The sequence below is a fragment of the Hyperolius riggenbachi genome, chromosome 2 (genome assembly GCF_040937935.1).
Source record: "Hyperolius riggenbachi isolate aHypRig1 chromosome 2, aHypRig1.pri, whole genome shotgun sequence".
NCBI classification, from domain to species: domain Eukaryota; kingdom Metazoa; phylum Chordata; class Amphibia; order Anura; family Hyperoliidae; genus Hyperolius; species Hyperolius riggenbachi.
Genome location: NC_090647.1, coordinates 217,623,212 through 217,650,499, shown reverse-complemented (window position 1 = coordinate 217,650,499; position 27,288 = coordinate 217,623,212). Strand labels below are relative to the sequence as shown.

The 27,288-nt window shown below is 40.1% G+C and overlaps 1 protein-coding gene across 7 annotated transcripts in view; it reads left to right on the top strand.

Annotated features, from left to right (window-relative positions):
• Positions 1 to 27,288, top strand: part of GABRG3 (gamma-aminobutyric acid type A receptor subunit gamma3) — a 554,105-nt gene that overhangs the window by 455,428 nt on the left and 71,389 nt on the right. For 5 of the 7 annotated variants that reach the window (XM_068268143.1, XM_068268144.1, XM_068268149.1 and 2 more), the window contains one exon: positions 6,248 to 6,385. In XM_068268143.1, the coding sequence (XP_068124244.1) occupies positions 6,248 to 6,385 (138 nt within the window). Of the gene's footprint in view, positions 1 to 6,247; positions 6,386 to 8,435; positions 8,612 to 27,288 lie in introns of those variants that run through there. The other 2 variants (XM_068268145.1, XM_068268146.1) reach the window with 2 other exon arrangements.

The following is a 27,288-nucleotide window of genomic DNA, read 5'->3' as shown; positions in this document are numbered from 1 at the left end:
GGCTGAGCGAGCGGTGTACAACTGTTCCCAGCAGACACAGCGTGGCAGTAAACACAATGCTATATAGTGTGGCTGAGCGAGCGGTGTACTACTGTTCCCAGCAGCGACACAGAGCACAATGCTATACAGTGGTTTTGAGCGGTGTACACAGAGTGGCAGTAAACACAATGCTATATAGTGTGGCTGAGCGGTGTACTACTGTTCCTAGCAGCGACACAATGACTGGGGGGGACCCTGGCTAGTCCGGCTGGGGAGAGAACTACCCTGCCTGCCTACCCAAAGCTAAACCCACAGACAAATGGCGGAGAAATGACGTGGTTCGGGTATTTATTTACCCGAACCACGTGACACGTTCGGCCAATCAGAGCGCGTTCGGGTCCGAACCGCGTGACCCGTTCAGCCAATCAGAGCGTGTTCGGGTCTGAACCACGTGACCCGTTCGGCCAATCACAGCGCTAGCCAAACGTTCGGCCATGCGCTCTTAGTTCGGCCATGTGGCCGAACGGTTTGGCCGAACACCATAAGGTGTTCGGCCGAACTCGAACATCACCCGAACAGGGTGATGTTCTGCAGAACCCGAACAGTGGCGAACACTGTTCGCCCAACACTACTAGGTATCCATGAGAAAACAGAGTGAAAGTTACACTATTCTTCATCCAAGCTCCAACCAAGCCCATATTTTTGAATAGTCAGATGATGTCTCAACTCTCCAGACCAGAATTCTGGCGTAGTGCTTGCTCATATAATAGTTTTTAATGTTTGGTGCCACCATTCTCCTAGCCTCCTTCCCTCTTGCAAGAAGCTTATAGTTTATCCTATGTTTAGCTTTAAGCCATATAACATTTTGAAAGATCTTAAGCCAGTTGTGAAGCCATGTGCTGGGGAGGGCCACCAGAAGACTTCACAAACCGTAACATAAGTTTTGGCAGAATCAGCATTTTAATAATGTTGACTCTACCAATAAAGTTGAAGTGAGGACTGTCCCATGACTGGAGTTTCTTTTAACATTCCTTTTTGATTTGGGGACAATTAGTTTAAAAGATATTAGCTGGGCCATTGGAGAGGTTCATGCCTAGGTACCTAATCTCATGATTATTCCATTTATATAATTGTTATACTGTTTGATGTCTGCTTCTGTTTTGTTTTCTGTTTTTTTTTCTTTTTTTTGGGGGGGGGGGGGGGGGGCGCAGCCCACATTTGGGATTGTTGCTTTCTCTCTATTTACTTTGAAGCAAGGGGGACTGGAAAGTTGTTGTTTTTTTTAAATGCTCCTGACACTTTATGATAGATTTAGCAGGGTGAACGTGTTAACGCCTTTTATATCTTTATCTTGCTGTATTGACTGAATTATTGATTCTATACTAAAATGAAATAGCCAGGAGAATGGTTGGCATCCCTGTCAGTTACTAATCTTGAATGTCTTCACTATGTAGCCATTAACACCTGCACTTTGATTTACATATAACTTCTTGAATTTTTCAGTGAAGCTTGTGCTCAGGCCTAATTTTTCTAAGGTTGAAAAAATAAAGTCTCTTAACAGGTGGTCAAGGGTTTTTTCCTGCATTAATTGTGATTATTACAGTCTCCTCTCCTCTTCTTTTGCATCTGTGAAGGAGATTAATTGCAGTGTAAATATTGTCCTGTATTTTTTTGTTTTCCATAAAACCTATATGTTGTTTACCAAGTATTTATCCAGCAACTCTACCTAATCTGATAGGATTTTGGCATAAATGTTGATATCAAAATTTACAAGATATATTGGCCTAAAGTGAGCACATTTTTGATATTGTATTTCCCCTCCTTAGGGATTAGTGTGATCATACGCAGTTTGTTTTAATTGAGAAGGTTTTTGCACCCTTTTTGTTGTTGACTAAATAACAGAAGAGAGGAGCCAGTTTTGGAGTAAAGTGCTCACTGCACCTTTTAGTTGATGTTGTGAAATTGTTAGCTAATCAGACTGTGTTGCATTATACAGTACTGCCAGTCTACTGTATATGTAATTGTGCACAGGCATCAGAAGCAGAAGAAAAGATAAACATAGCTTTCAGAACATACTAAAAGCATTTCTATTATACGTGCACTGACCTTAATACGGTTAGATCTTCAAATGCAACAGGACAGAAGTACCTGTTCTGTTCAAATAAATACAATGCAAAGGAGAGCACACTAGAAGCTATAAAAATACCATGCACTGTTCCATAAGACCCTATTCTCATTTAACTACATAACGACCGCATCACGCCAATGGGCGTGACCACGGCGGCAGTCCTAGGACCGCCTAACGTCAATTGGCGTCAAGTCCTGGGGCTGGGTTTTGCAAGAGATTGCACGTGCTGATGCGCGGGCATCTCTGGATGGAAGGCAGAGCTCCACTCCACCTTCAGTCTCCCAGTGGTGATCGCCGCTTGGAGACTGTTAGACAGCAAAACCGCCATCTATTTAGTTAGTACAGCACTGCGATCTACAGCAGCATTGTACTGGGGACAGCCATGTGACACGGCTGTCCCCCTGGGGGATACAGGATCGATCGGCAGTGATAGGCTGAAGCCTATCACAGCCGATCACTGTGATAGCAGTATAAGCACGTCGGTGGAGGCTCCCAAGTATTGGTAATATTATTATAGTAGTAGTAGTAAAGGAGGTCTCTTACCTCCAAAGAAGACTCACATAGGTGGAAAAGAGAGTCTTTATTAAAAGAGAAAATAATTATACTGTAGACAATGCATTTCATGGGACTCAGCCTGCTTCCTCAGGTCAATACAACAGATAACCTAAAATCAAAACATATACTTTAACATTTTATATGTATTTTCACACCCCACAGTGCAGTTAGATTAACCTTTCCTCTTACAACATACTCATTTCCATTGTGCGGACCTCACTGGGCAAACATTTAGTACATAATGTAAGTAGTATATACATGCGGTGTAGAATACACCATATACCAAGCAACGTCACATCACCGATACTTGTATATACAGAATTAGTATACGAATAACAGAATGTGGAATAGAATATCATGACCTCATATTTGCTCGACTATCTGGGTCTTAACCTGCTGGGCGGTCTGGACGAGCACAGCTCGTCCAGTACCGCCGGAGGCTGCCGCTCAGGCCCTGCTGGGCCGATTTGGCTGAAATAAAAAGCAGCACACGCAGCCGGCACTTTGCCAGCCGCGTGTGCTGCCTGATCGCCGCCGCTCTGCGGCGATTCGCCGCGAGCAGCGGCGAAAGAGGGCCCCCCTAGCCGCCTGAGCCCTGCGCAGCCGGAACAAAAAGTTCCGGCCAGCGCTAAGGGCTGGATCGGAGGCGGCTGACGTCACGACGTCGGCTGACGTCGATGACGTCACTCCGCTCGTCGCTATGGCGACGATATAAGCAAAACAAGGAAGGCCGCTCATTGCGGCCTTCCTTGTTTATTCTGGGCGCCGGAGGCGATCGGAAGATCGCCTCCGGAGCGCCCTCTAGTGGGCTTTCATGCAGCCAACTTTCAGTTGGCTGCATGAAATAGTTTTTTTTTTATTAAAAAAAAACCCTCCCGCAGCCTGCCTGGCGATCTTAATAGAACGCCAGGCAGGTTAAAGTGAACCTATGCAAAAGTGCTAGTGTTTTTAACAGTATAATGCCATAGTGTGTCCTAATGGCTGACTATTAAGGTATAGATACATAGATATTTAGATAAATAAATAAATACAATTAAATACATAGATTAAATGATAAAATACATGGTGCCTTAATAATACATTGATATTAGTGTAGTGACATGATATGACAGAGTATATATTAGCGTATTAATAGTACCTTAATATTTTGCTTAAATGATAAGGATACATAGTGCCTTGATAGTCCATTAACATATGTGTAGTGATGTGATACGACGGAATATATATTACCTCATTTGCAAAAATAAGTATACTGTATATAGATAATTAAGATTATATATATTTAGCAGCAACTTTATACATTAAAGGGATACTGTAGGGGGGTCGGGGGAAAATGAACTGAACTTACCCGGGGCTTCTAATGGTCCCCCGCAGACATCCTGTGCCCGCGCAGCCGCTCAACGATGCTCTGGCCCCGCCTCCGGTTCACTTCTGGAATTTCTGACTTTAAAGTCAGAAAACCACTGCGCCTGCATTGCTGTGTCCTCGATCCCGCTGATGTCATCAAGAGCGCACAGCGCAGGCCCAGTATGGTCTGTGTCTGCGCAGTACACTCCTGGTGACATCAGCGGGAGCGAGGACACGGCAACGCAGGCGCAGTGGTTTTCTGACTTTAAAGTCAGAAATTCCAGAAGTGAACCGGAGGCGGGCCGGAGCATCGGTGAGTGGCTGCGCCAACACAGGATGTCTGCGGGGGACCATTAGAAGCCCCGGGTAAGTTCAGCTCATTTTCCCCCGACCCCCCCTACAGTATCCCTTTAAGAGAGCATAGTGCCATTTTATATGAGCAGGGGTGTAATAGCTTGTGCTGTACATATGCCCTTAAGCGTGATATTTAGGACTTGCCTTAGTGATGGTGGGATATAATTATTTTCTGAAATGGATCTTACCTTTACTTTCAGCCGTGCAGTTTGGGGGCGCATAGATCAAAGTGCATCTGACCGTCTTGCCGGCTTAAATGTAAATCAAAAATGCAATTAGGACCGGCGCTTCCGGTCTGCTCGTCAGAGACTGTTACATCGTTAAGTCACATGGCCAGGTTCCTAAACGGGCTTCTGTCTGCCGTTGCTGGCCACCGCCATCTTGTGTGTGATACTTTGGTTACATTTATTTACTTGTGCAGACTCCTGTCTCCATATCTGCCGGTGGCCATTTTGTGTAGGATTATTTTAAAAGTTTAATAATACAATGTATATTGGCTACTTACATCAGCGCAACAGAAATCTTTAGATTGGGGAAAGTGGGGTAAACTGTTGGGATGTATTGAGGGAGCTGAATGGAGCTGCCGACTTTGGGGAAAAGTCATCCTGTGTAATACAAGCAACTATGGAAAGATGCATACCATTTTGAAGCTCTCTTTCTCCTCTTTCCAACAACACATAAACCGCCACCCTACGCCTTTTAGTTTTCAATATTTTTGCGATTTTAATCACATAAATAGCGAAAACTAAAAGGCGTAGGGCGGCAGGTTATATATCGTTGGAAAGAGGAGAAAGAGAGCTTCAAAATGGTATGCATTTTTTCATAGTTTCTGCATTGCTCTGAGTCCCTTTAAGAGACAAATTTCATGTTACATACTTTCAATCAACAAGATGCAAAGGATAAGACCGCTCAACCTCTATTACCTAGAGCAAGGTGCTGGAAGCCAATGTGGCAGATCAGGATACAGGATAGATGAAATCCGCACACCCGCAGGTAAAGTCCAAGGGTTTTTATTGAATCCAACTCACATAAGCAGTAAAATGGCTGACATGTTTCGGATCATATCCTTACTCATAGCCTAAACATACTGACATCTTGGTGGACTATATATACTCACCCAGCCCCGCCCCTACGGGTGTAGACTCCTGGGATCAAAAAGGGGCTTAAAGGTGCAGGGCTAAAAACACTATACTTTCAATCAACAAGATTGTAATATGCAAATTAGAGGAGTCGGAGTCAAGGAGTCGGAGTCAGTGGAATCCTAAACTGAGGAGTCAGAGTCGGTGGATTTTTGTACCGACTCCACAGCCCTGGGTTTAACGTGTTATTATTGATAACATTTCAATAAAAGTGAGAGTTAGGCTTAGAGGTGAAGTTAAGCTCATGCTTAAATGAATGTTAGAGAAAGAATAGATGAAAAAAAAAAAGAAATTTGTTGGGGCTGAACTGGTAGTTATTGTCCGTGTTTAAATCATAATGTTCTTCACTGTTGGATACCAGAATAAAAGTAACTGAAAATATTGTTCTTTTTGACCAGCTGCTAAGGTCCAAACACTTTAAATGATCTATGACAGTAAACCGGTTTTAAACACTGGCAAGTCATATTAGTCCTTTATTTTTCATTGTTAGTAAAGGAGAACAAAAGGATATCAATTATTCACACAACTTTTAAAACTTTGTGCATTACAAATTATGGGATGTTCCACAAAACAACATGCATTAAAAATACACAAGAAGGGCTGGTTGCACACATATTTAGAATTTCTGAAGATGGTTTATTGTTATAGAGGTAAATTACAACTCTACAATTACATTTTACAAGGACAAAGCAATGTGAATTGCGTCACATGATTGAGAAATACATATTTATTGTTTTTTAAATAGATGGTTACCCAAAGGAGGAAATGATCTACAGATGGAGGAAAAATTCAGTAGAAGCTGCTAATCAGAAGTCTTGGAGACTTTACCAGTTCGATTTTATGGGTCTCAGGAATACAACAGAAATTGTCCCAACATCAGCAGGTAAGACTCACTTAATCACTAGGAAAGTGTCAAAAATCATATTTTAGAGGTCTACAGGTACATAATAAACCAATAATAAATTTACAAAAACAGGCAATCGGTTATATTTAAAAAAACAAAAGATTACTTACTGCATTCATCTGGATTAAAATGACATATCTTGCTAAGTTGTCATTAATATATTGTTAATATTGTTAATTATTAGAACAGCATGATTGTTTCAAAGGTAGAACTCTTGCCTTGAGCTTTTGGTGTGTTGGAGATGTTTTCCACCATTGTTATTGCCATGTTGAAGTTTACATAGCTTTTTGAATGATCCAATTATTCATTTTTCCTATTCCCACCACTGTACATTATAATCAAATAATACTCTTAGTCATTATGTAGCAAATCCCCACACTAACAATGGTTGATCACCTAATTTTTCAAGTGTAATAACACAATATTTTGAGACTGTTAAGGAGAAATTTGTATGTATGTATGTATATATGTATATAAGCACCCATGGTAAAATCAATCCTTGTGTGAAACTTACCAAAATACATTCAATAAACCAACACATACATTAAATCAGTAATTGTAGCATTCTGACTCATTATTGAAAGTATGATACATGATTTTTACAGTACGTATGCCATACATACAGGAAATATGATGACCATCTCCCAAATATTGTCTTACACAGGAAAAGGACTTTGTGAACAGGTTTCAAAATTAATAATTTGTCTAAAAAGCATGTAATATCTAAACTTGACACATTTTATGAGACAGGGTTTACTTTCGTAGGCAGGTATTAGCTCAATGTACTAAGACATGAAACAAATTCACAACTAAATGGCCAAAGAGGATCCATTGTAGAGACACAATCCTACACATTTATAATGTTGGGCAAAATTGTAATAGGCATTGTGCCATCATAAGGTGGTGGATCCAACCTTTGCAGTAGTTGCTTTCTAGTAAAATGTGGAGTCCAATTGACTTGGGAATCTACTAAGCTGAGATGCGATGCTTATTGCATTCACCTGAATGAAAATGATGAATCTTTCTATTTCTATATCATTAGATTTTGAAGCCAGCTTGATTTACTTAAAGGGTATCGCACTTGACCTGTTGTTTTGCTGTGTTTGGCAAGACTTCCACCAAGGATATTGCCTAGTAGATGTTTATATAGATTTCCTAATGTAAAGTTTACAGTTTCCATAAAAGTGCCCCTTTAATGTGTAAAATGTGAACAGGACTTTAACACAAGAGTGTTATAAACATGGTCTCTTCCATGGTTATATAAATGCACCTCATACAATTACTGCAATAAAGATAATGCACTAGGAAAGTGCTTTTAAGTGTTGACTATATTGTGCAAAACACCATATAAAACTCTTATCCCTATTTAAGTAATGTTATGATCTGCATCCAAAAGTAGATGAAAATATATGAGCACCTGTCATCACTGATTGCTGCAAAGTGATCATACCAAACAACATCTTTGGTCAAAGAATAGGCAGACATACATGCATTCCTACGCATGAACGTCATAATAGCCACCTCAGCAGAATGCACACCTGCTCCTTGTAAAAGGTCTATAGAAAAGCAATAATTATATATTCTAGCTTCCTTTCAAGCAGAACAGAGTGTGACTAAAAGCAGAGGTCAGACACTGGCATAAAAAATATAGCACGTAAGAAAGATTTTATATAAAAGTAAAGGAAAAAAGGGAAAACTGGAAACGTTAAACATTTACACATATTGTCACATTTGTATAAGAGAGATTTCGGGCCTGCTGCATTTCTAGGAGATAAAATACTTGCTGCATGTAAGTCTTCTTTCTCTCAGCATTGCAAAAACAGTTAAGGGCTACTTCAATTACAAGTATAATGCTGCCATTGCCTGTTGCTTACATGCCACATTAGACTAATCAACTTGAGCATTATAAGAGGACTTACAATGAAATGTTAGGTGATTTCTAAGCATCAAACATGATTCATTGCATTCCAGATTTATTTTTTTTAATTATTTTAAAAACAATGTAGTTCCATCCTTCATGCCTCTTCAGCCTCTTTCCTCCTGTGGCAGAATGTATTGTAAGGCTTATCTGGACAATGTGGGACTCCACCACTTTCACAATACCAGGTTTACATGGTCTATGAAATGGATGAAATGCTGCAAGAAAGGGGCACAAATCCTTCCCTTCTCTTGGAATACTGACCTTGAAGAGGACCTCCTCCACTTCTCCCGTAGTATATGCAATGCCGGGACACATTTACTACCTCCTATGTGGTTTGAATAAAAGTTGAACGTTTTTACTGTGAAGACAAGTTGCTCCTGGGTGCAATTCTTTGGTCTATGGCTAAACTTTATTTTTACTGTTAACTGTTACCTGTGCTGACTGGACCCAACTGGTAGATTTACCAGGCTGCCTAGCGGAGGATCCAGGTGGCCTGGTAGGATGGTGAGGAACCGATCAGACTGAGGGGGCTGGAGGAAGCCCCAGGTATATATTTTTTTCATCATCTCAGGTACACTTTAACAGCATGGGGCATTTAAAAATAACTGTAAAGTACCTCTAACCTTCATGCATCTCTTCTGAATTTTGAGAACAACAAATCATTTCTGGTTAAATTTAAAATAATACCACATATGCCTTATCTCATTAGTAGCTGAGCATATAGCAATCCATTTTCCCCAGCCTGTGCATTAGTAGTAATAAATACAATTTCTGGGTTAGCAGCTCAGGAGCCCCAGTGCTGTACAGATGCATCACTAGGCAATGGCAGAGCAATGCATCCATAGAGCATTGGAGCACCAATCTTTCAACTCCGATCACCACAGGTGGCAGTTATTAATTAGTTAGTGTTTAAACAGGTATAGGTATTTAGGGGTTAACAAGGGGTTAATAGACTAAGTAGGGGTGAAAACTAAACAAAAAAACAAAAAATAACACTTTATTTTTTATTGTGACCTTTGCACTTTAACTTTTTTAAATTTGTAAACCTTTTTCCCCCTGATGTTTAATTCATAATTGCTGCTATTTGCTACAGCAGCAGGCTTTCACTTTTAAACAGGAGCGTGCACATTCGGTGGGTAGCAGTTTTCAATCTTGTGCATAACATCTACATCCAGGAACTTATAGGAGCACTTTTAGAGTGTAGATTCTATGTCCTAAAAGGTTAAGAGGTATTTGTATAGGAAAGTACACATTAAATTAGGTTATCAAAGTTGGGCTGTTAGACCTAATACCATGTGCCTCAGTTCAACAGTTTCCGATATATATATATAATAATATTGTATGCCATATGGAAAATATTTAAAATAAATTGAATTCATTGTAAAAATTGTAAGCTGTCATTTTTACATCAAGGGTAGGAATGAGTTTAAAGCGTCTTGGGCGGAAATTATCCAAATCAAAATTCAGCCAGACTGAAGCGATTGCAGCTAGCACAACCCTCCAATTTTATTATAAAATAATTCTGATTCCAGATATATGCCAGGTCACTGCAGTTTTCACATGGTTGTGGAATCCCTTGCTACCGGACCCCTATTAACCACCTGGATCTAACTGAATTAACTGTCAGGACAGTGTGACAAATTGGAAAGAGCAAATGATTTGCCTCTGTCTCCCCTATGTGTCCTGAAAGATGTTTTCCTCTCTGGAAAAGTGCCAACACCTGTCCATAACCTTGCTTGAAGTCAAACTGAGTGTGTTGATTCAAATAAAAAAATTATAACAGAAGTCAACTGAAATATATATATTTTCATTTGGCATTTGTGTGGGATATATATATAAAGCATATAGATCATTAATCTGTTTCAGCTTTGTACTACACAACATAAAGAATGCAACATGCATGAAGTAGGTTTTATAGAATTTGCTTAGGAGTGCCCTTAATTGCTGAAATATTGCTTCACTTAATTGCTACTATGCAACAAGCACAAAAATGTTCAAATTGTTCTAGATGCCTATTTTTTTTTATTGTTGGAATTATTTAAGGCATTTACCTAAGATTTCCATATTTTTTCACATTTTTGTTTCAAATTGCAAAAAAAACCCCCAAAAAATACAGACTTTTTTTTTTTTTACTTTTTTATACCTTTAATCAAATGATGTCCCTAAAGTGATTTAATATGCTTTTCATGTTTCCATGCAAAAAGTGTAGGAGCCTTTTTCCTCACTGAATATTTTGAGACATGTCTAGAGAGTTGAATTTTGTCGTGCTGATAATAGTTTTTCATGTTTTGATTTCTGGCTGAATTTTATTTTTTGTGTTTCAAACACAAACACTACAGGATATACAATTATTAACCACCTTTACTTTAATTTACGTTAATCTTCTATTGTTTAATTGTTTGCAAGCAATTAGGATTTAATCCATGAGCTCCTGGTACCTTTCTACAAATTAACTGTAAATATTCTGAATTTATTTTATAATGGGTGCACTCAGAACATAACAAAATTCAACGTAGATGCCCTTGGAGAAAGAGAAGCAAAAAAAAAAAAAAACAAATATGTGAAAACCACATAATCGACTGTTAGATGCCTTGAATTTTTAATCACATGCATTCTCCTTTCAGTGATGTATGAAAAACAAAGCATTAATCATGTTAATATCTTCTATTGTTATACTTCACAGTCGGGTAATCTATTCCCACCCTGTAGACCTGTTCAAACAACAGAGTGTATAATATCTGTAATCAATTATTCTTGCTAAACTCTGTACAATATTGAGGGAGTGCCGCACATTCTATTACCCTTCATTGCAAATATCTTCAATCATATGATCCATTCATTCTTGAAAACTCCGCCATGTATCCCAAGAAGAACGGGATGACAATTTATGACAAATAGATTAGCCAATATGGCAGGTTGGCTAGTGGAGCATAAATTGGAAGGTTTGGCCAATGTTCTTGCTGTGCGCTGGCACAGAATGCAAAACTATCACACTATTTAGGTTTTGCTTGTTGGCCACAATTTCTGATTGTGTTTTCTAGCTTACTAGGGCTCTGAAATGCACCAATGTTGTGCTTTTCCTGATTTCCTAAAGGATTTCTTGTGAGTCTGCCATTAACATTGGGGCTTCTGCAATATCTCTTTATATGGCCAGGCCTTCTGCATTTATGGCATCTGAAAATGTTCATTCTGTGAGCGCCTTTATATACAACTGACATATTGGATGTATCCCTCCCATTGCCATCTTCACACCAATCACAAATTATATTAATTAACTACCTGCCGACCACTGGCCAATTAGTGTTAACGCAGCGGCAGCCCCAGGACCACTCCATGCCGACTGGCATGAATGGCTTCTTATGGGGCTTGCAGGAGAACTCCACTCCTCCTTCAGTCTCCCAGCGGTAATCGCTGCTGGGAGACTGAACACAGTTCCCATTCATTGATCTATGTCTCCGTATGAAAAACCGATGGCTTCTCTGAAAAGCCGCGATATTTCTAAGTTTCACGTCATCCCTTCAGTTCCTGTAAGCGAGAGCTCTCGCTTACAGGACGAAAAACAAAAAAATGACTGTGGCCAACTGGTGGCCAAATAGTAAAACTACATCTACATACATTTTTTGAAAAAATATACTCAATCAATTACATTTAAAATTATCTGTTTACCTCCCCACTACAAAAAAACCCAAATAAAATGTTTAATTAAAAAAAATTACAATAAAAAAAATAGTTACCTAAGGGTCTGAACTTTTTTAATATGCATGTCAAGAGAGTATATTACTATAATTCTTTAAATTATAAGCTTGTAAATAGTGATGGACATAAATTGAAAAAATGCACCTTTATTCCCAAATAAAATATTGACACCATACATTGCTACAGCGACATAATTTAAATGGGGACAAATGGGCAAATTTAATATGTGAGTTTTAATTATGGTAGCAAGTATTATTTTAAAGCTATAATGGCCGAAAACTGAGAAATAATGACTTTTTCCATTTTTTTCTTAATATTCCCATTAAAATGCATTTAGAAAAAAATACTTCTTAACAAAATGTACCACCCAAAGAAAGCCTAATTGGTGGCAGAAAAAAACAAGGTCCAGGTGATCAAAATGAATCCCTGCAAATGTCTCACAGCCCATAAATGCATAAATGCCCAGACCTGTTTTCCATGAAGGCACACCCGAAATACTGCAGTTTATACTGATAAAATACAACACATGAGCATTGGCTGCCCATTTGTTATTATTTTTGTTATTATTTGTAATTATTATGTTTTGTATTTATAAAGCTCCAGCATCTTCTGAGGCACTGTACACAGTATTTAATCTTGTCACTTAATTGTCCCTCAGAGGGGCTCACAACTTATTCTCTATCATAGTTATATGTCCATCATAGTCTAAGGCCAATTTTTGGGGGGAAGCTGGTTTTACTTATTGTATATACTCGCATAGAAGCCAAATTTTTCAGCACAAATAATGTGCTGAAAAGCCCCTCGGCTTCTATACGAGTCAGCTGGCTGTGCCTCCATTATGTCGGTCCTTCCCATGCCCGTAGCAGCGTTAGCACAGCAGTAAACGGACTGATGTTCCCCAGAGCGTGCATTGCAGATAATAGGAATCCTTTTGATGTAACTTTCACTGTTTCTTTGCTCCCTCCCTCCCGACATGCTGAAGCTGGGAAATGTACAGTTGCTTCTTGTATTCTCTGTGCTGCATCCTCCGTTATGTACTGATACATGTGTTTATGTGACAAGCGGCCACATGCTGTTATTATGCCCGGATCTGTATACTGTCGTGGCTGCAGCTCGCTATCATGAAGCTCTGATAGTGAGCTGCAGCCACGGCAGTATACAGATCCAGGGCATAATAACAGCGTGTGGCCGCTGTCACGAACCTCCGCGAAAGGTTTGGTTCACGAAAAAGTTCGCGAACCGCAATAGACTTCAATGGGGAGGCGAACTTTGAAAAATACAAAAAATTCTAACGCCTAGAAAAATGATAGAAAACATGTTTAAAGGGCTCTAATACCTGGAGGCAGACATGATTGAGTGAAATACACATCAAATGTCCCAGGCTAACATCTAGGTTTCATACAGACCCCTATTTTAGGGCACCCTCCTCCCTCCTACCGGAGGGAGGAGGGTCTCATCTGCCAGAGAATTATATTATTGCAAAAGCCAGTTTACATACCATAGCTGAGAATTGAACCAAGGTTTCACTGTGTGGTGGGCAAGTACCTTAACTGCTGTACCACAACAGTAGTAACTAATTTATGCTCAATCCAAGAGAAAAATTAGACAATATAGCAGCATTAGGAAGACACAAAAGACAAGGCCATGTCTAGCTACATATCCATAGGCAGTGGCTGCATGGTGTAATGGTTAAGGGCTCTGCCTCTGACACAGGAGACCAGAGTTCAAATCTCGTCTCTGTCTGTTCAGTAAGCCAGCACCTATTCAGTAGGAGACCTTAGGCAAGTCTTCCTAACACTGCTATTTTGTCTAATTTTTCTCTTGACAACTGTTGAACACAAAATACAAGGCCATGTCTGGCTACATATCGGTAAGCAGTGGCTGCATAGTGTAATGGTTAAGGGCTCTGCCTCTGACACAGGAGACCAGAGTTCAAATCTCGTCTCTGTCTGTTCAGTAAGCCAGCACCTATTCAGTAGGAGACCTTAGGCAAGTCTTCCTAACACTGCTATCTTGTCTAATTTTTCTCTTGACAACTGTTGAACACAAAATACAAGGCCATGTCTGGCTACATATTGGTAAGCAGTGGCTGCATGGTGTAATGGTTAAGGGCTCTGCCTCTGACACAGGAGACCAGAGTTCGAATCTCGTCTCTGTCTGTTCAGTAAGCCAGCACCTATTCAGTAGGAGACCTTAGGCAAGTCTTCCTAACACTGCTATCTTGTCTAATTTTTCTCTTGACAACTGTTGAACACAAAATACAAGGCCATGTCTGGCTACATATTGGTAAGCAGTGGCTGCATGGTGTAATGGTTAAGGGCTCTGCCTCCGACACAGGAGACCAGAGTTCGAATCTCGTCTCTGTCTGTTCAGTAAGCCAGCATCTATTCAGTAGGAGACCTTAGGCAAGTCTTCCTAACGCTGCTATCTTGTCTAATTTTTCTCTTGGATTGAGCATAAATGGTAAATGCTAGGCCAGCTTCAGTTAGTACTGTTGTGGTACAGTGGTTAAGGTACTTGCCCACCACACAGTGAGACCTGGGTTCAATTCTCAGCTATGGTATGTAAACTGGCTTTTGAAATAATATAATTCTCTGGCAGATGAGACCCTCCTCCCTCCGGTAGGAGGGAATAGGTAGAAGGGTGGAGGGTGGAGGGAGCCCACAAGAGCCTAATTAAAATCTCCCTAGCAGAGTGTGTAGCAGCTGTCCCTTAACTAATTAGTATAGGCAGATGAGTGAGTCAAATGGCTCAAGGACCTTGCCTTGAATAAGGGGGGGTGGGGCTCCACCAGTGAGTGCCGTCTGATTGGCAATAATGTGTCTGCTGACTGTGATGGAGAGGGTCAAAGTTTTGCTCCATAGAGCATTATGGGGCGAATCGAACTTCCGGGAAAGTTTGCGTTTGGTAGGCGAACGCGACCCACCGAAGTTCGCCTGGAACCGTTCGCCGGCGAACCGTTTGCTACATCTCTAGTGGCCGCCTGTCACATAAACACATGTATCAGCACATAACAGCACAGCATTGCCACCGAGGATACAGAATTGAGAATACAAGAAGCAACTGTACATTTCCCGGCTTCAGCGTGTGGGAAAAGAGCAGAGTAAAGACAGTCAAAGTTACAAGCAAATGCCGGGCTTCAAGAAACTACATCTCCCTGCATGCTTTGTTGTCTTCAGCACATGCCCAGTAGATGGCAGCAGTCAGGAAGTCAGCTCTGAAGTGCACATGGAGATCAGATGTGCAGAGGAGATGGAAGCAAAATATTCATTGCAGACATGGGCTGTGTCACAAGGAACAGTTATATTCCCTGCCTGCAGCTTTGCAGATTCTGTGGGAAGTACTTTAGTACCCTGATGAGTCCAGCTTCACCTCACTGATTTGTCCTTTGTTTGTCTAGTGAGAATCATAATCTGCCATCATGGGGAAATGCACTCAAATTAGCAACATTTGAGATTCCAGACTCCAGGGTGTGGAAGATTTGTCTTGGGCAATGTCCCTAGTTGTCAGCAGGATTTGTGTCAAGAAGAGGCTGGGAGCTAAGCAGATGTGAGGGGCAATTAGCAGAGACATGGATGCACATCTGGCAATGTGGAGGGGGTCTGCCTCATATTGGGGGTCTATTTGGCTATAGGGAGGGGGGGCTGTCTCATACTGGGAGTACATATGACTTTTTTTTAATGGGTATTGGGATGCCTCATATTGGGGGCACATCTGGTTATTAATCCTAAGGCTATACTGGAGGGGGGGGGGGGATTATATGCGAGTCATTCACTTTTTTTCCTCATTTATGGGGACAAGTGAGTACCTCGGCTTATATGCAAGTCAGCTTATATGTGAGTATAAACAGTATCTGTATGTTTTGGGGATGTGAGAGGAAAGCAGAATGTCCACAGGAAACCCATGCAGACACAGGGAGAACATACAAACTCCTAGGGACCCAGCACTACTATTACGCCACTATGCTGCCATTACATTTGTTGCTCATTGGCACTAACTGAGTGACTGCTAACTGGCTTGGATCTTCTCTGACAATCTCTATCAGCAACACCCTCAAAGGGCTGTATTTTACATGCATAAAAAAAGGTTAGAAGCTTAAAATAATATTTATTCTTTTGGTGTATAGATCTAAATTGTTTTTAGATGTCGTTTGCCAATGTGTTGTAGAACATGCATTTTTTTTCCTTCAGACTGTTCCTGCCTGAAACTAAGATTATAGACATTACTCGCTAATATTTCTGGCATTTATGACAGAGTTTATTAAAATAGCTCAACAATAAGATAGTTATTTATTAATAGATGACTTTTAATGTAGACATTTCCATTTTTAGCTATTTGCAAAAGCACTGGTGTTAAGAAATGTTATACATTACTTTAATGACTCCTGGTGATAAGTGATCACTTTTTTAAGTTGTACTTGAAAGAAAACATGGCCTACCCAAGATGTTACATACCAAACTAGGGCATGTATAAAGGTTGACAATGTTAATAATTGTACAAGCCACAAGTCTCAGAAACAAAACAAAAATGATAATTTAAATATTTTCAAGCATGCACTGTAGACTAAAATTATATTCTTTGTTAGCGTAAGCTATCAGACATAAATAAGAGCAAAGCTTTTTGTGTAAATTTTGTTTAGGCCTGCAGTGGTGGCAGCAATTATTATTATTATTATTATTATTATTATTATGCATTTATATAGCGCCGACATATTACGCAGCGCTGTACAGTGTAGATATATTGTCTTGTCACTAACTGTCCCTCAAAGGAGCTCACAATCTAATCCCTACCATTGCCATATGTCTATATTATGTAGTGTAAAGTACTGTAATCTAGGGCCAATTTTTAGGGGGAGCCAATTAACTTATCTGTATGTTTTTGGAATGTGGGAGGAAACCGGAGTGCCCGGAGAAAACCCACGCAGATACGGAGAGAACATACAAACTCTTTGTAGATAGTGCCCTGGCTGGGATTCGAACCAGGGACCCAGCGCTGCAAGGCGAGAGAGCTAACCACTACGCCACCGTGCTGCAGCAAGCATTATAGTTTCTCCCAGACAGCCCAGGGTATTATAAAAGCCATGTGGTGGTGTGAAAGGCACTGAAGAATCCCCTGTGCCAAAAATGGGAAAACACATAATGAGGTATAGTGGTGGTGGTGGGGTGTTAGCCTTCTCCCCTTCAGATTTTCTGCAGATTTGTTTTTGTTCCCCAGTTTGAGAACAAAATGGTAGGCTAATGAGAGTGAAGATGAGTTCAGATCTGAAAAAAGTAATTAATAACCACCATAGATGACATTTGTAAACTAACAAATGGAAAATTATTCACAACAATTACAGCACCCTGATACTGCGCTCATATGCTGAGTCAGATGTTATATAGGTCACCTCTAAAAAATGTTTTATATAAAAGATAATGAATCAAACATTCATCAAACATTCATATTACAGGTGCTAAATTCTAAGTAAAACACAATAGCAGGCAGTAACCACATGTATAATGTCCTTGCTCATATAATAATTATCATGTAGGAGCACTCTTCCTAGATGCGTGCAACCATCAAAATAAAGTTCTTCAGTAAAAATGGTTAAGCGCTCTTCTCTGCCTGTTCCTTCTTAGACACAGCAAATATGTCATATAATGAAAAAGCCCCCCCTTCGGGGAAAGACTCACCAGACTTCTAGGCCTCCAAGGCCAATGCTCGCATTCGGGGTATTGGCCACCCCGCAGCCTCTCTGGCAGTCCTCTCTTGGCTATTCCCAGTCTGTGTAAGCAAAAAGCGGATTCCACATCGCGTAAAAGCGTACCAGTTTATTTTTAAAAAAAGTTAAAAACAGACCAGTGGTGTATAACCACTCATTGGGTCAGAAAACTTCATCAAAAATGAAAAACACAGCCAGCCCCTTGTTTTACAAGCTACCTGATTCCAGGTACAGGGGTATGCAGAGATGAGATGCACTAAGCTGGTGACAAGGCGCACGCCTCTGTCATTTAGCGTCCCTCTCCGCAATAGCTTACTGGCTAGTGCTCTAAAAGATACCGAGCCTGCTGCACACAGACAATCCCGCTGCGTCCAGCGAGCGTCGTGCGCTGTGACGTCACTCCGTGGCTCCGCCCAACGTTTCGTTGCCCTAGCAACTCCTCAGGGGCAAATGGAAAATACCTTCATGCCATGTAGGTTTTACTCTCTTATAATGGCTGGGTAGTCTACTGATTAATAAGGGCTCTTCCTTTGACACAGGAGACCAGGATTAAATTATTCTCTACCTGTTCAGTAAGCCAGCACCTATTCAGTGAGACCCGGGCAAGGCGTCCTAACAATGCTACCACATATAGAGTGTGTCCTAGTGGCTGAAGCTCTGGTGCTTTGAGTCCACCAGGAGAAAAGCATGATATAAATGTTCTGTGTCTGGCCTTGTCTATATTGAAATGACAAGTTTGCATATGTGTATCAGCGCCAGGGAAAGAAAGTGGCTGCTGCTGAGAGAAGAACAATGTCCAGAGTTCACCAACAGGTAAATTATATATGCTCAGCGCAGAGTCCAAAAACAAAAGACGAGTCTTTAACAAATGATAAAAGCAGGTAAATCTCCACCACAATAAATATTGGGTTCACGGCACAGCTCTGCAATCATGGATACCCAAAAAAGGAAAGAGGCTTAGCAGCTGGTGACAACCCACATTATAAGGTTGTATCAACACTTTGGTAGGACATCAGGAAGCAACAGTCTGTCCAGGATCCACCAATTCAGCAATTATTCCTCTCACGAATGGATATCAGTAAACATCATAAAAAACAAACAAACGGCAACTCTAAGTGTAAACCGTTTAATATAGAGTTTTCATAGTAAAAACAGCTTAAAAATAGCATAAAAATAGCATAGAAACAAAACTTACATACGGGGCCCATGCAATGGGAACCCCGAGAAAGTTGCACGCGTGTATGGGTCAGCAGTAAAGGACACTATGGCGGTGCCGTCAGTCTCCTTCCCATTTTGAAATGATAAATGATATAATGATTAAATTGAAATGACAGAAGTAGTAAAAGCAAGAGTCTTAAGAGCACCCCCTAGTGATATTTCCGAGTGAAAATGAGAAAGATCCATCAGCAATATAAGCAACTTCTCCGGATGGCAGTTGTAACAAGTCAGGGTGGATGGGCCACCACCCAGGCTCAGGAGCTTATTCAAGGATTTATAATAGGATGTAAAATAGTACAGCACATTTCTTTGTTATTAGTACAATGTACAAGAGAAGATTGACAGGGCAATAAGGCACCATGGCATAGCAATTTCAGAGTCAAAATAGTGCTGACTGCTAAATGATTGCTGATTTCTTTTTCCAACTAATTCCATGGATCTGTGTCTTATTGTGTTCACATTTAAACATCACAATATTACAGCACAATCATAAACATCAATAGTAACTTGACAGAAGGTTGATGGTACCACTTTATTCATGCACAGCTTGCTGTTCTCTGTGGCTTTCTTTGAAGGGTTTGAAATTGTTCAAAGAATACAAATGCATTCAACACAGTAGGGTTGTAACCTTTTAAATGAGTACTTTAGTATTTCCTTCTTTTCTGTGAAAAGCGTCTTACTGCATTTCATACTTTCCAGATAATTAAAGTCCAATTCATGTCAACTGCATGCATTCATTTGAACTCATTTACTGTGACTTCTAGATTTAGTTCAGGAGTCCGACCAAATATAGTCAAGACAAAACAATTACTTCTATTAGGACTTTTAAAGTACGTCTAATCTATAATTTCCTTCCTTTTTCCCCGCTTGCCTTATGTGATGATGTCTATTACTAATCATATACAAGTCAGGAATTTTAGTAAACATGTTTATCTATAGCTTTTTCAATTTCTCATTTGATGCTTAACCTTTATTCCTTGAAAATGCTATGCCCACTACATTTCTAAGACTGTTATGAATCACAGCTGAGCTGACTTTAATAACTGGCTCTCTGTTGGAGATTTCTATTTCTTAAGGTTATTGACTGTATGCAAGTTCATACAGTACAAAAAGCCACACAGTAGATAGTACCAAGAATCACTAGGGGGTTGTCAGGGAAACTGACAACAGAACAATAATGAACTTTATTGCACTACTCCATCTGGGAAACATTCACTGCTTGCTTCCTGTCCAGACAATAAATTATCATCGCTGCTGCTATTGTGTTGGAAAGCAGTTACATATGATGTTATAGTTGAGGGAGTGTAAAGAAATTTTATCAAGTAAAACAAATGAAAAACATTTTTTTTCATGTACAGTGGCTGGAATTGTTTGTTTTGGACATTAGATTTGCCCTACTCACTGTCATCTCAATTCTATCAGGAGCGCAAAATGGAAAGATTTAATGGCGTTCATTCAGAGCTCCATTTGTTTTATTTTGACAACTGCAGAAAATGCATTATGTGCAAGGTGGTTTTCAGCAGCGAGAAACATTTCAGAGGTCTGAAATTAGCATGCCTAAATTATTAGTTTGAAGGCTAGAATATTTTGGGTGGGAGTGCGGTGCTTTTTAACAGATGCCATTAAAGCGTTGTCTCACTCAGCTGGCTTTAAAGCTCATTAATGGGAAATTGCATTCAAGAGGCACTAGCAAAGTGTGCCCTATGCTTGCGCGGTCTATTGTACTTCAAAGAACAAGATGAGTAGTTTGTTTTTCCTAAAAGCATCGCAGCTGTACCTCATTGTAACTTTGATAACCACAAAGACACAGACCTATTGTAATATACACTTAATAAATATCTTCTTTAAAAGTCAAGTGGTAAGAAAAAATAAACACATAAACAGGGTGTATAACCCGCCTTCAACATTTCCCTTTCAAAATCAGAAATTAAAATGTAACCCTTTTCCCCACCACTGCTACGCATATTTACACATTTTAACACTTCACTCGCACACCAGGTGCATACAATAAATATGCATGTTTGTTTATTTACTTGTCTGCATGCAATCGCAGGCATGTTCCCATTTGCTTCTGTAGCCATCCCACCAGTCCATGATAGGTGAATGGGAACTGCTATTCGCAAAACCGATCACAGTGCCTGTAATGCATCAGCGAGATGCCGGTATTCATTCACAAAGTGAAAGTAAAGAATACATTCACAACACTTACTGTGTACTTAATATCAAAAGAGCATAAATCCAGGAGCAACTCACATTTAGAAAAACATCCAAACTACTTTAATGAATCCTCATGGGACATAAAAAATCTTAAGCAATACAGCAAATAAAAAGCGTAACAAACAGAAACTTATTAGGCACAGTTTGAAGGCAGGCTGGAGGTTGCGGAGGGGGGTCCACAGTACACATGACTAAAGTGTGGCAACATCTTGTGGCAAAAAAGTAAAAATACACCCATATACACATTATATATAAAAATAAATAAATGTTTATTCCTTTTTATTTCCTTTCACCCCAACCACATAAAATACATAAATAGCTACTTTAGGGACTTTTTTTAATATGTATGCCATGAGGGTATATTACTGTTATTTTTTGCAAATAAAGGCTTGTAATTATTGATATAGTATAAAAAAACACTAAATGAAAAAAAATACACCTTTATTACAAAATATTAACAAAATATTATTGCCATACATTGTACTAGGGACATAATTTAAATGACAGCAAACAATTGTCAGTGCTCCTAGGCTGCAAATGAAATGATACCAACAGAGGCATGCAGATCCCCCAGGGGCTAAAATACACACCTTGAATACAAATCATATGCAAATTATTCACTATTCCCTAATTGAAAAATGCGAATGCAAACTGATGCATGATAATTCAAGGTGTGTATTTTAGCCCATGGGAGGATCTGCACACCTCTGTTGGTTTACTTTCATTTGCAGCCTAAAAGCACTGTTTATTGTTTGCTAGCAGCACCAGGTAAGAATTATGTTTTAACTAGTGGTTAGGTCTCTTCCGTAAGGGCCCGTCATTGCTGTGGAAGAATCTAATAGGGAATAATTTGTGCACATATGATTTATGCTGAAGCTAACGCTTACCTTTGCTGTGCCTGTTTAAATGCAAGTTTTGTAATTTTCCAGTTTTTCGAGCTTTGCACATCTATGCTGGTAGTTCATTCAGGTTCAGCATCTGTCTGGAAGCACTGCCAATCTCTCCTGCTGTACAAAACAAACATAATTTAAATGGGCAACTAAAATATGTGGGTTTCATCAATGATAGCACGTTTTATTTAAAACTATAATGCCTGAAAACTAAGAAATAAACTAAGAAATAATGATCTTTTTTCTTATTTTTCTTTTTGAAATGCATACAAAATAAAATTAGTACCACCCAAAGAAAGCCTAATTTGTGGCAAAAAAACCCTCCAATATATAGATCATTTTGGTGTGCTAAGTAACAATAAAGTTACTAGCGAATGAATGGGAGGAGCATGATGTAAACAATTGATCTGGTTTTTCAGGGGAAAAAAACTTGTGGTTGGGAAGTGGTTTAGTCATGGTTCAAGGAGATTTCTGTGGACCATTGAAAAATAATTAACACATTTAATTAGATCTCAATTAGCCCACTGTCAAGCAAATATTCAACAAATGAATTTGCTGAATAAAGAAAAAATAAGTACATTGCATGCAGTCATATCTCACTAATATTATAAATGTGAACGTTTGGATGTTTGTATGATGCTTGTTACTCAATTACGCAACAATGACTGAATGGATTTAATAAAATTTGGCACACACATAGTACATTATCTGAAATAACATATAGGATACTTTTTATCCCCATAACCAAAAAGTGGGTGGAGACAAATACAAATTTCATTGAGAAAATGTAAACTGCAGCCATTCTTACATGGTTAATGGTAGGGTTCTCAAACTTTGCACAGTTGGTCACTGGATGACTGGAATTAATATTCAGAAAAGAGGGTGGAGCCTAAAAAAGCCTATCAAGATCCACCTATTGTTTTTCAAGGGGAATATTTAATTGCTGCCATTCTTGCAGTGGTAATGGCACAAGCCTCAAACCCGGTACAGTTGGTCATTGGGTGACTGGGGTTCAAATTCAGAATAGGGGTTGGAACCACAGCCAATCAGATTTGTTTCATTTTAATGCCAATGATTGATACCAAAGACCGCAAATCTCACAAACTAGGTTATTGAGTAATTGTGTGTTAAGGTTAGAAAAAGTGGTTGGAGCCAACACCAGCCAAATACATACCCGTGCAGTGCCAGGCCATCAGTTAGTATAGTATAAAAGTCAATAAGTGCAGAGTTCGATGTGCATAAAAAAGGAATTTCATCAATAAAACTAACAGGGACACACACAACATGAAAGCAATAATCAATCAACAATACAGGGCAGGTAAGGTAAGTGACACCACTAAGGTCCAGCCCCACCATGTGAGGAGCGGTATTCAGCCCTTTGGGACCATAGTTTAGTAAACTTGTTGGCTTTGTTATATAAGGAGAATGTGATTTCTTCCAGTAGGAAAACTTTGTGCAGCTTATGGGAAAGAGCTGTAAAAATAGCCCGAACCTCCGATTTTCGGTTCGCGAACTTCCGCAAAAGTTTGGTTCGCAGGAACTTTTGTGAACCACAATAGACTTCAATGGAGAGGTGAACTTTGAAAACTAGAAACATTTATGCTGGCCAGAAAAGTGATGGAGAAGATGTTTCAAAGGGTCTAACACCTGAGTTTTTTCAGTGACTACAAGAGGAAAAAAAAATTCAAAAAGACCTTATAGTTTTTGAGAAAATCGATTTTAAAATTCTCCTTCTGACCATGGGAAAACTAAATGCCAGTCGACTTTAGCGGTTTTAGCAAAGCCCCTTTAAAAGCTAGAATCTGCTGGGAATTGCTGGGAATGTTAAGTAGAACAGTGGGAACAAGAGGGAAACATTTTTTTCAAAAAAACCTTATACTTTTTGAGAAAATCGATTTTAAAGTTTCAAAGAAAAAAGAGCCAATTCATTAAAAAAGAACCGATTCATTAAAAAGAACCGTCTCATTCATGAACCGTTAGTATAGCTTAGAATGCATCCTGTGCAGGACGTATAGCTGCCGGCTCCCGCTGTGTCTCTCCCCAACTGCCTTCACCTGTCACCCTCACCTAGGCTGGCGCCCGGTGCACCCATGCAGCTATGAATTCTCCCATCCTCTGATCAGATCATCCTACCTGGTCATGTGGGACATAGCTCCACCCTAGGACATAGCTCTACACTGGCTTTTATTACATTCAATTTTACACTATTGGAGGATATTAAACTAAGAGGAACACCGCTCTCAGCAAACTGAATAGTTGCTGCTTATGTTCTTTGCAAACTGAACTGTTGTCCATGAACAATAGGTCTTTGAACCTCGTAAAAACATCATAGGAATTTTAGTGGCTTACCTGTATGTCCTCCTCTGTTTGTTGGAACTCCCATTGCTCATTTATTTAGTATTGAACATTACTTTTTTTTATCTAACTTACGTAGGAAACGTGCACTGCAGTGTTGCTGTGCATTTGATTTGAATGCAAATTGCATGCGGTTGATTGTTAATTGATCACTATTTCATGTTTACTATTAGTTATTGTGAGTTGTTAGATGTCCAGAAACCTGCTTTGCAGATATTGTAAGCCGTACAATTGTTCAAAATTTTCACTAAAGAAACCATTTGAATAAGACTGGTGTGTATATACTTACTTTCTACATTTAGTATTTATATTACACAGCACCCTGCATTGTTTGAGACTGGCTAGATATTATAGGTGTGTAAAACCTTTATTGATATCCTTGAAAAAGCAGACTCAGCCCATTGCTCCAGCTCTCAGCACTCTAAGCTGCAGCTGTAGCCTGTGCTATCCGCTCCTAGGACCCAGACACACTAGTTACTGTGAGCAGCAAAAGCAGATTAAAAACAGCTGCAGCCCAGCACTCCAGCTCCTAGTGCTCTAGCTACAGCCATAGTTGGCACTATCCACAGGATCTAAGCCCACAAATTACTGTAAGAAACCGAGTACAGAAGCAGCTCTGAGGACAAAAGCAACTGCAACCAAGCGCTCCATCTTCCAGTGTCCCAGCTGCAGTCATAGCTGGTGCTTTTCGATCTCTGCACTAGAGCGCCCAAATTACTATGATGCTTGGCTTAACTGCTCCTCCGATAGCCAGGACTCCGGTGTCAAAATTAAACACCGGGTGCTGCTATGGCTTACGTTGCCAACTATAGCAACGCCCAAAGTACCAGGAAAGCACGGAGCCCTTTTTACCTGTTTTGGTATTCCAGATAATAAGATGTTCATTGTTGTATGACTTCAATCTTCTGTAGGGCACAAATCACCTTAACTGTTTTCTTCTTCCTTTATGAAGCTAGAAACTAGGGATTATTTTTCTGCTGCACTGGCCATTAATCTCTGTTTTTGGAACATCATCTCAGTAGGAAAGCTTACGTTGCCCTGGGTCTTGCAAAATGGATCTAAAAGTGCAGCCTTTTCTTTGCACTGGATCAGGTGCCTTTGCCATCGTAGATTTCTCTTGGGAACTTACAGGTCCACTTGTAATGTGGAAATGTTTGTCAGAAAGCACCTTTCAGTTTTCTTTCTTGGGGGAATTCTTATTGGTGTAGATCAATCAAGAGGCTTCCTACTCAGCACTGTGGCAGAATGCAGCATACAGATGGGACCTTGGGGACTTTTCAATCCAATGAGGATTATAAAGTTGGACACAGCTTGCATATGTAATAATATTCTTTAAGGAAAATCCATTCTTTGTTATTAAAGTGATTATATATAGGGCATGTTTTTTCATCATTTAATTCAGCGTTTCCCAACCCTGTCCTCAAGGATCATCAACAGTGCATTTTTTGGGAAATCCACAGAGGTAGTCAATCAGCACTGCTTAGGCCCTTTGCAGTTTCCTGCAAACATCTACTGTCAGTAGGTTTAGAGGACAGAGTTAGGAAGCACTGATTAATATTTTGCTAGAATAGGTGAGGGGTAATGATGTACCTACATACTCATTCCAAACCCAAGGTTGAGAAGAAGATACTGTATCTGAAGACTTCCTTAACAAAAGGGGAGTTGCAGAGTGCACAATAAGCCACCTCCCCAGAGTCTCTCTCTATTAACCAGCCTGGCGGTATGGACGAGCTCAGCTCGTCCATCACCGCCGGAGGCTGGCGCTCAGGCCCTGCTGGGCCGATTTTCTTCAAATAAAGAGCAGCACACGCAGCCGGCACTTTGCCAGCCGCGTGTGCTGCCTGATCGCCGCCGCTCTGCGGCGAAAGAGGGTCCCCCCAGCCGCCTGAGCCCAGCGTAGCCGGAACAAAAAGTTCCGGCCAGCGCTAAGGGCTGGATCGGAGGCGGCTGACGTCAGGACGTCGGCTGACGTCCATGACGTCACTCCGCTCGTCGCTATGGCGACGATCTAAGCAAAACAAGGAAGGCCGCTCATCCTTGTTTATTCTGGGCGCCGGAGGCGATCGGAAGAACGCCTCCGGAGCGCCCTCTAGTGGGCTTTCATGCAGCCAACTTTCAGTTGGCTGCATGAAATAGTTTTTTTTTTTATTAAAAAAAAACCCTCCCGCAGCCTCCCTGGCGATCTTATCAGAACGCCAGGGTGGTTAATATGAGGGGGGAGGGGATTGATGGGCTATGTGACTATAGTTGTACACAAACATAAATATGTCTTTTATATGCCATGACAACACTAACATTCTTTGGCAAGTCAGACACAAAAGAAGTGACAGAACGCCTGTACTTTTGTTTTTTAACAACTAGTCTACATTTCTACTAGGGTGCTGCTTCTGATCATATGCTGCACTTGTGCTGATGTGAAATCCCATCTGAATCCAAGATTCATGCCAATGCATGGCTATGGGGATTTGGATCAAATGTCCCAAAAAATCCAGCAGGCACTTTGATTTTTTCCCCTGCATGCTAATTTGTAAGCAGCCTATTGATTTCAATGAGATGTAACCCCACATTCAAATTAGCATGTGGGGAATTGGCGGGGAATCCCAAAAATGGAAACTCAGTCCAAGAATACCAACTTGTAATACTAACGCAAGAGATAAGGCAGTCCTTCTTTATAACTTCTTTAGAATGAACTCTTACTCAAAAAACGTACTTAGCATTCACAGGCCACTTTCTGTTTACAAAAAGTGTGGATTTATGTACTAATAAGTAAATAAATACGTTACATTGTAGCTAGCTAACTAAGAAAAGGAAAGAAAATGCTGGAGGGCTTGAAGGGAAAGAAAAGGGGAACACTGCTATAACACTTATTCTTTAAATCACTCAC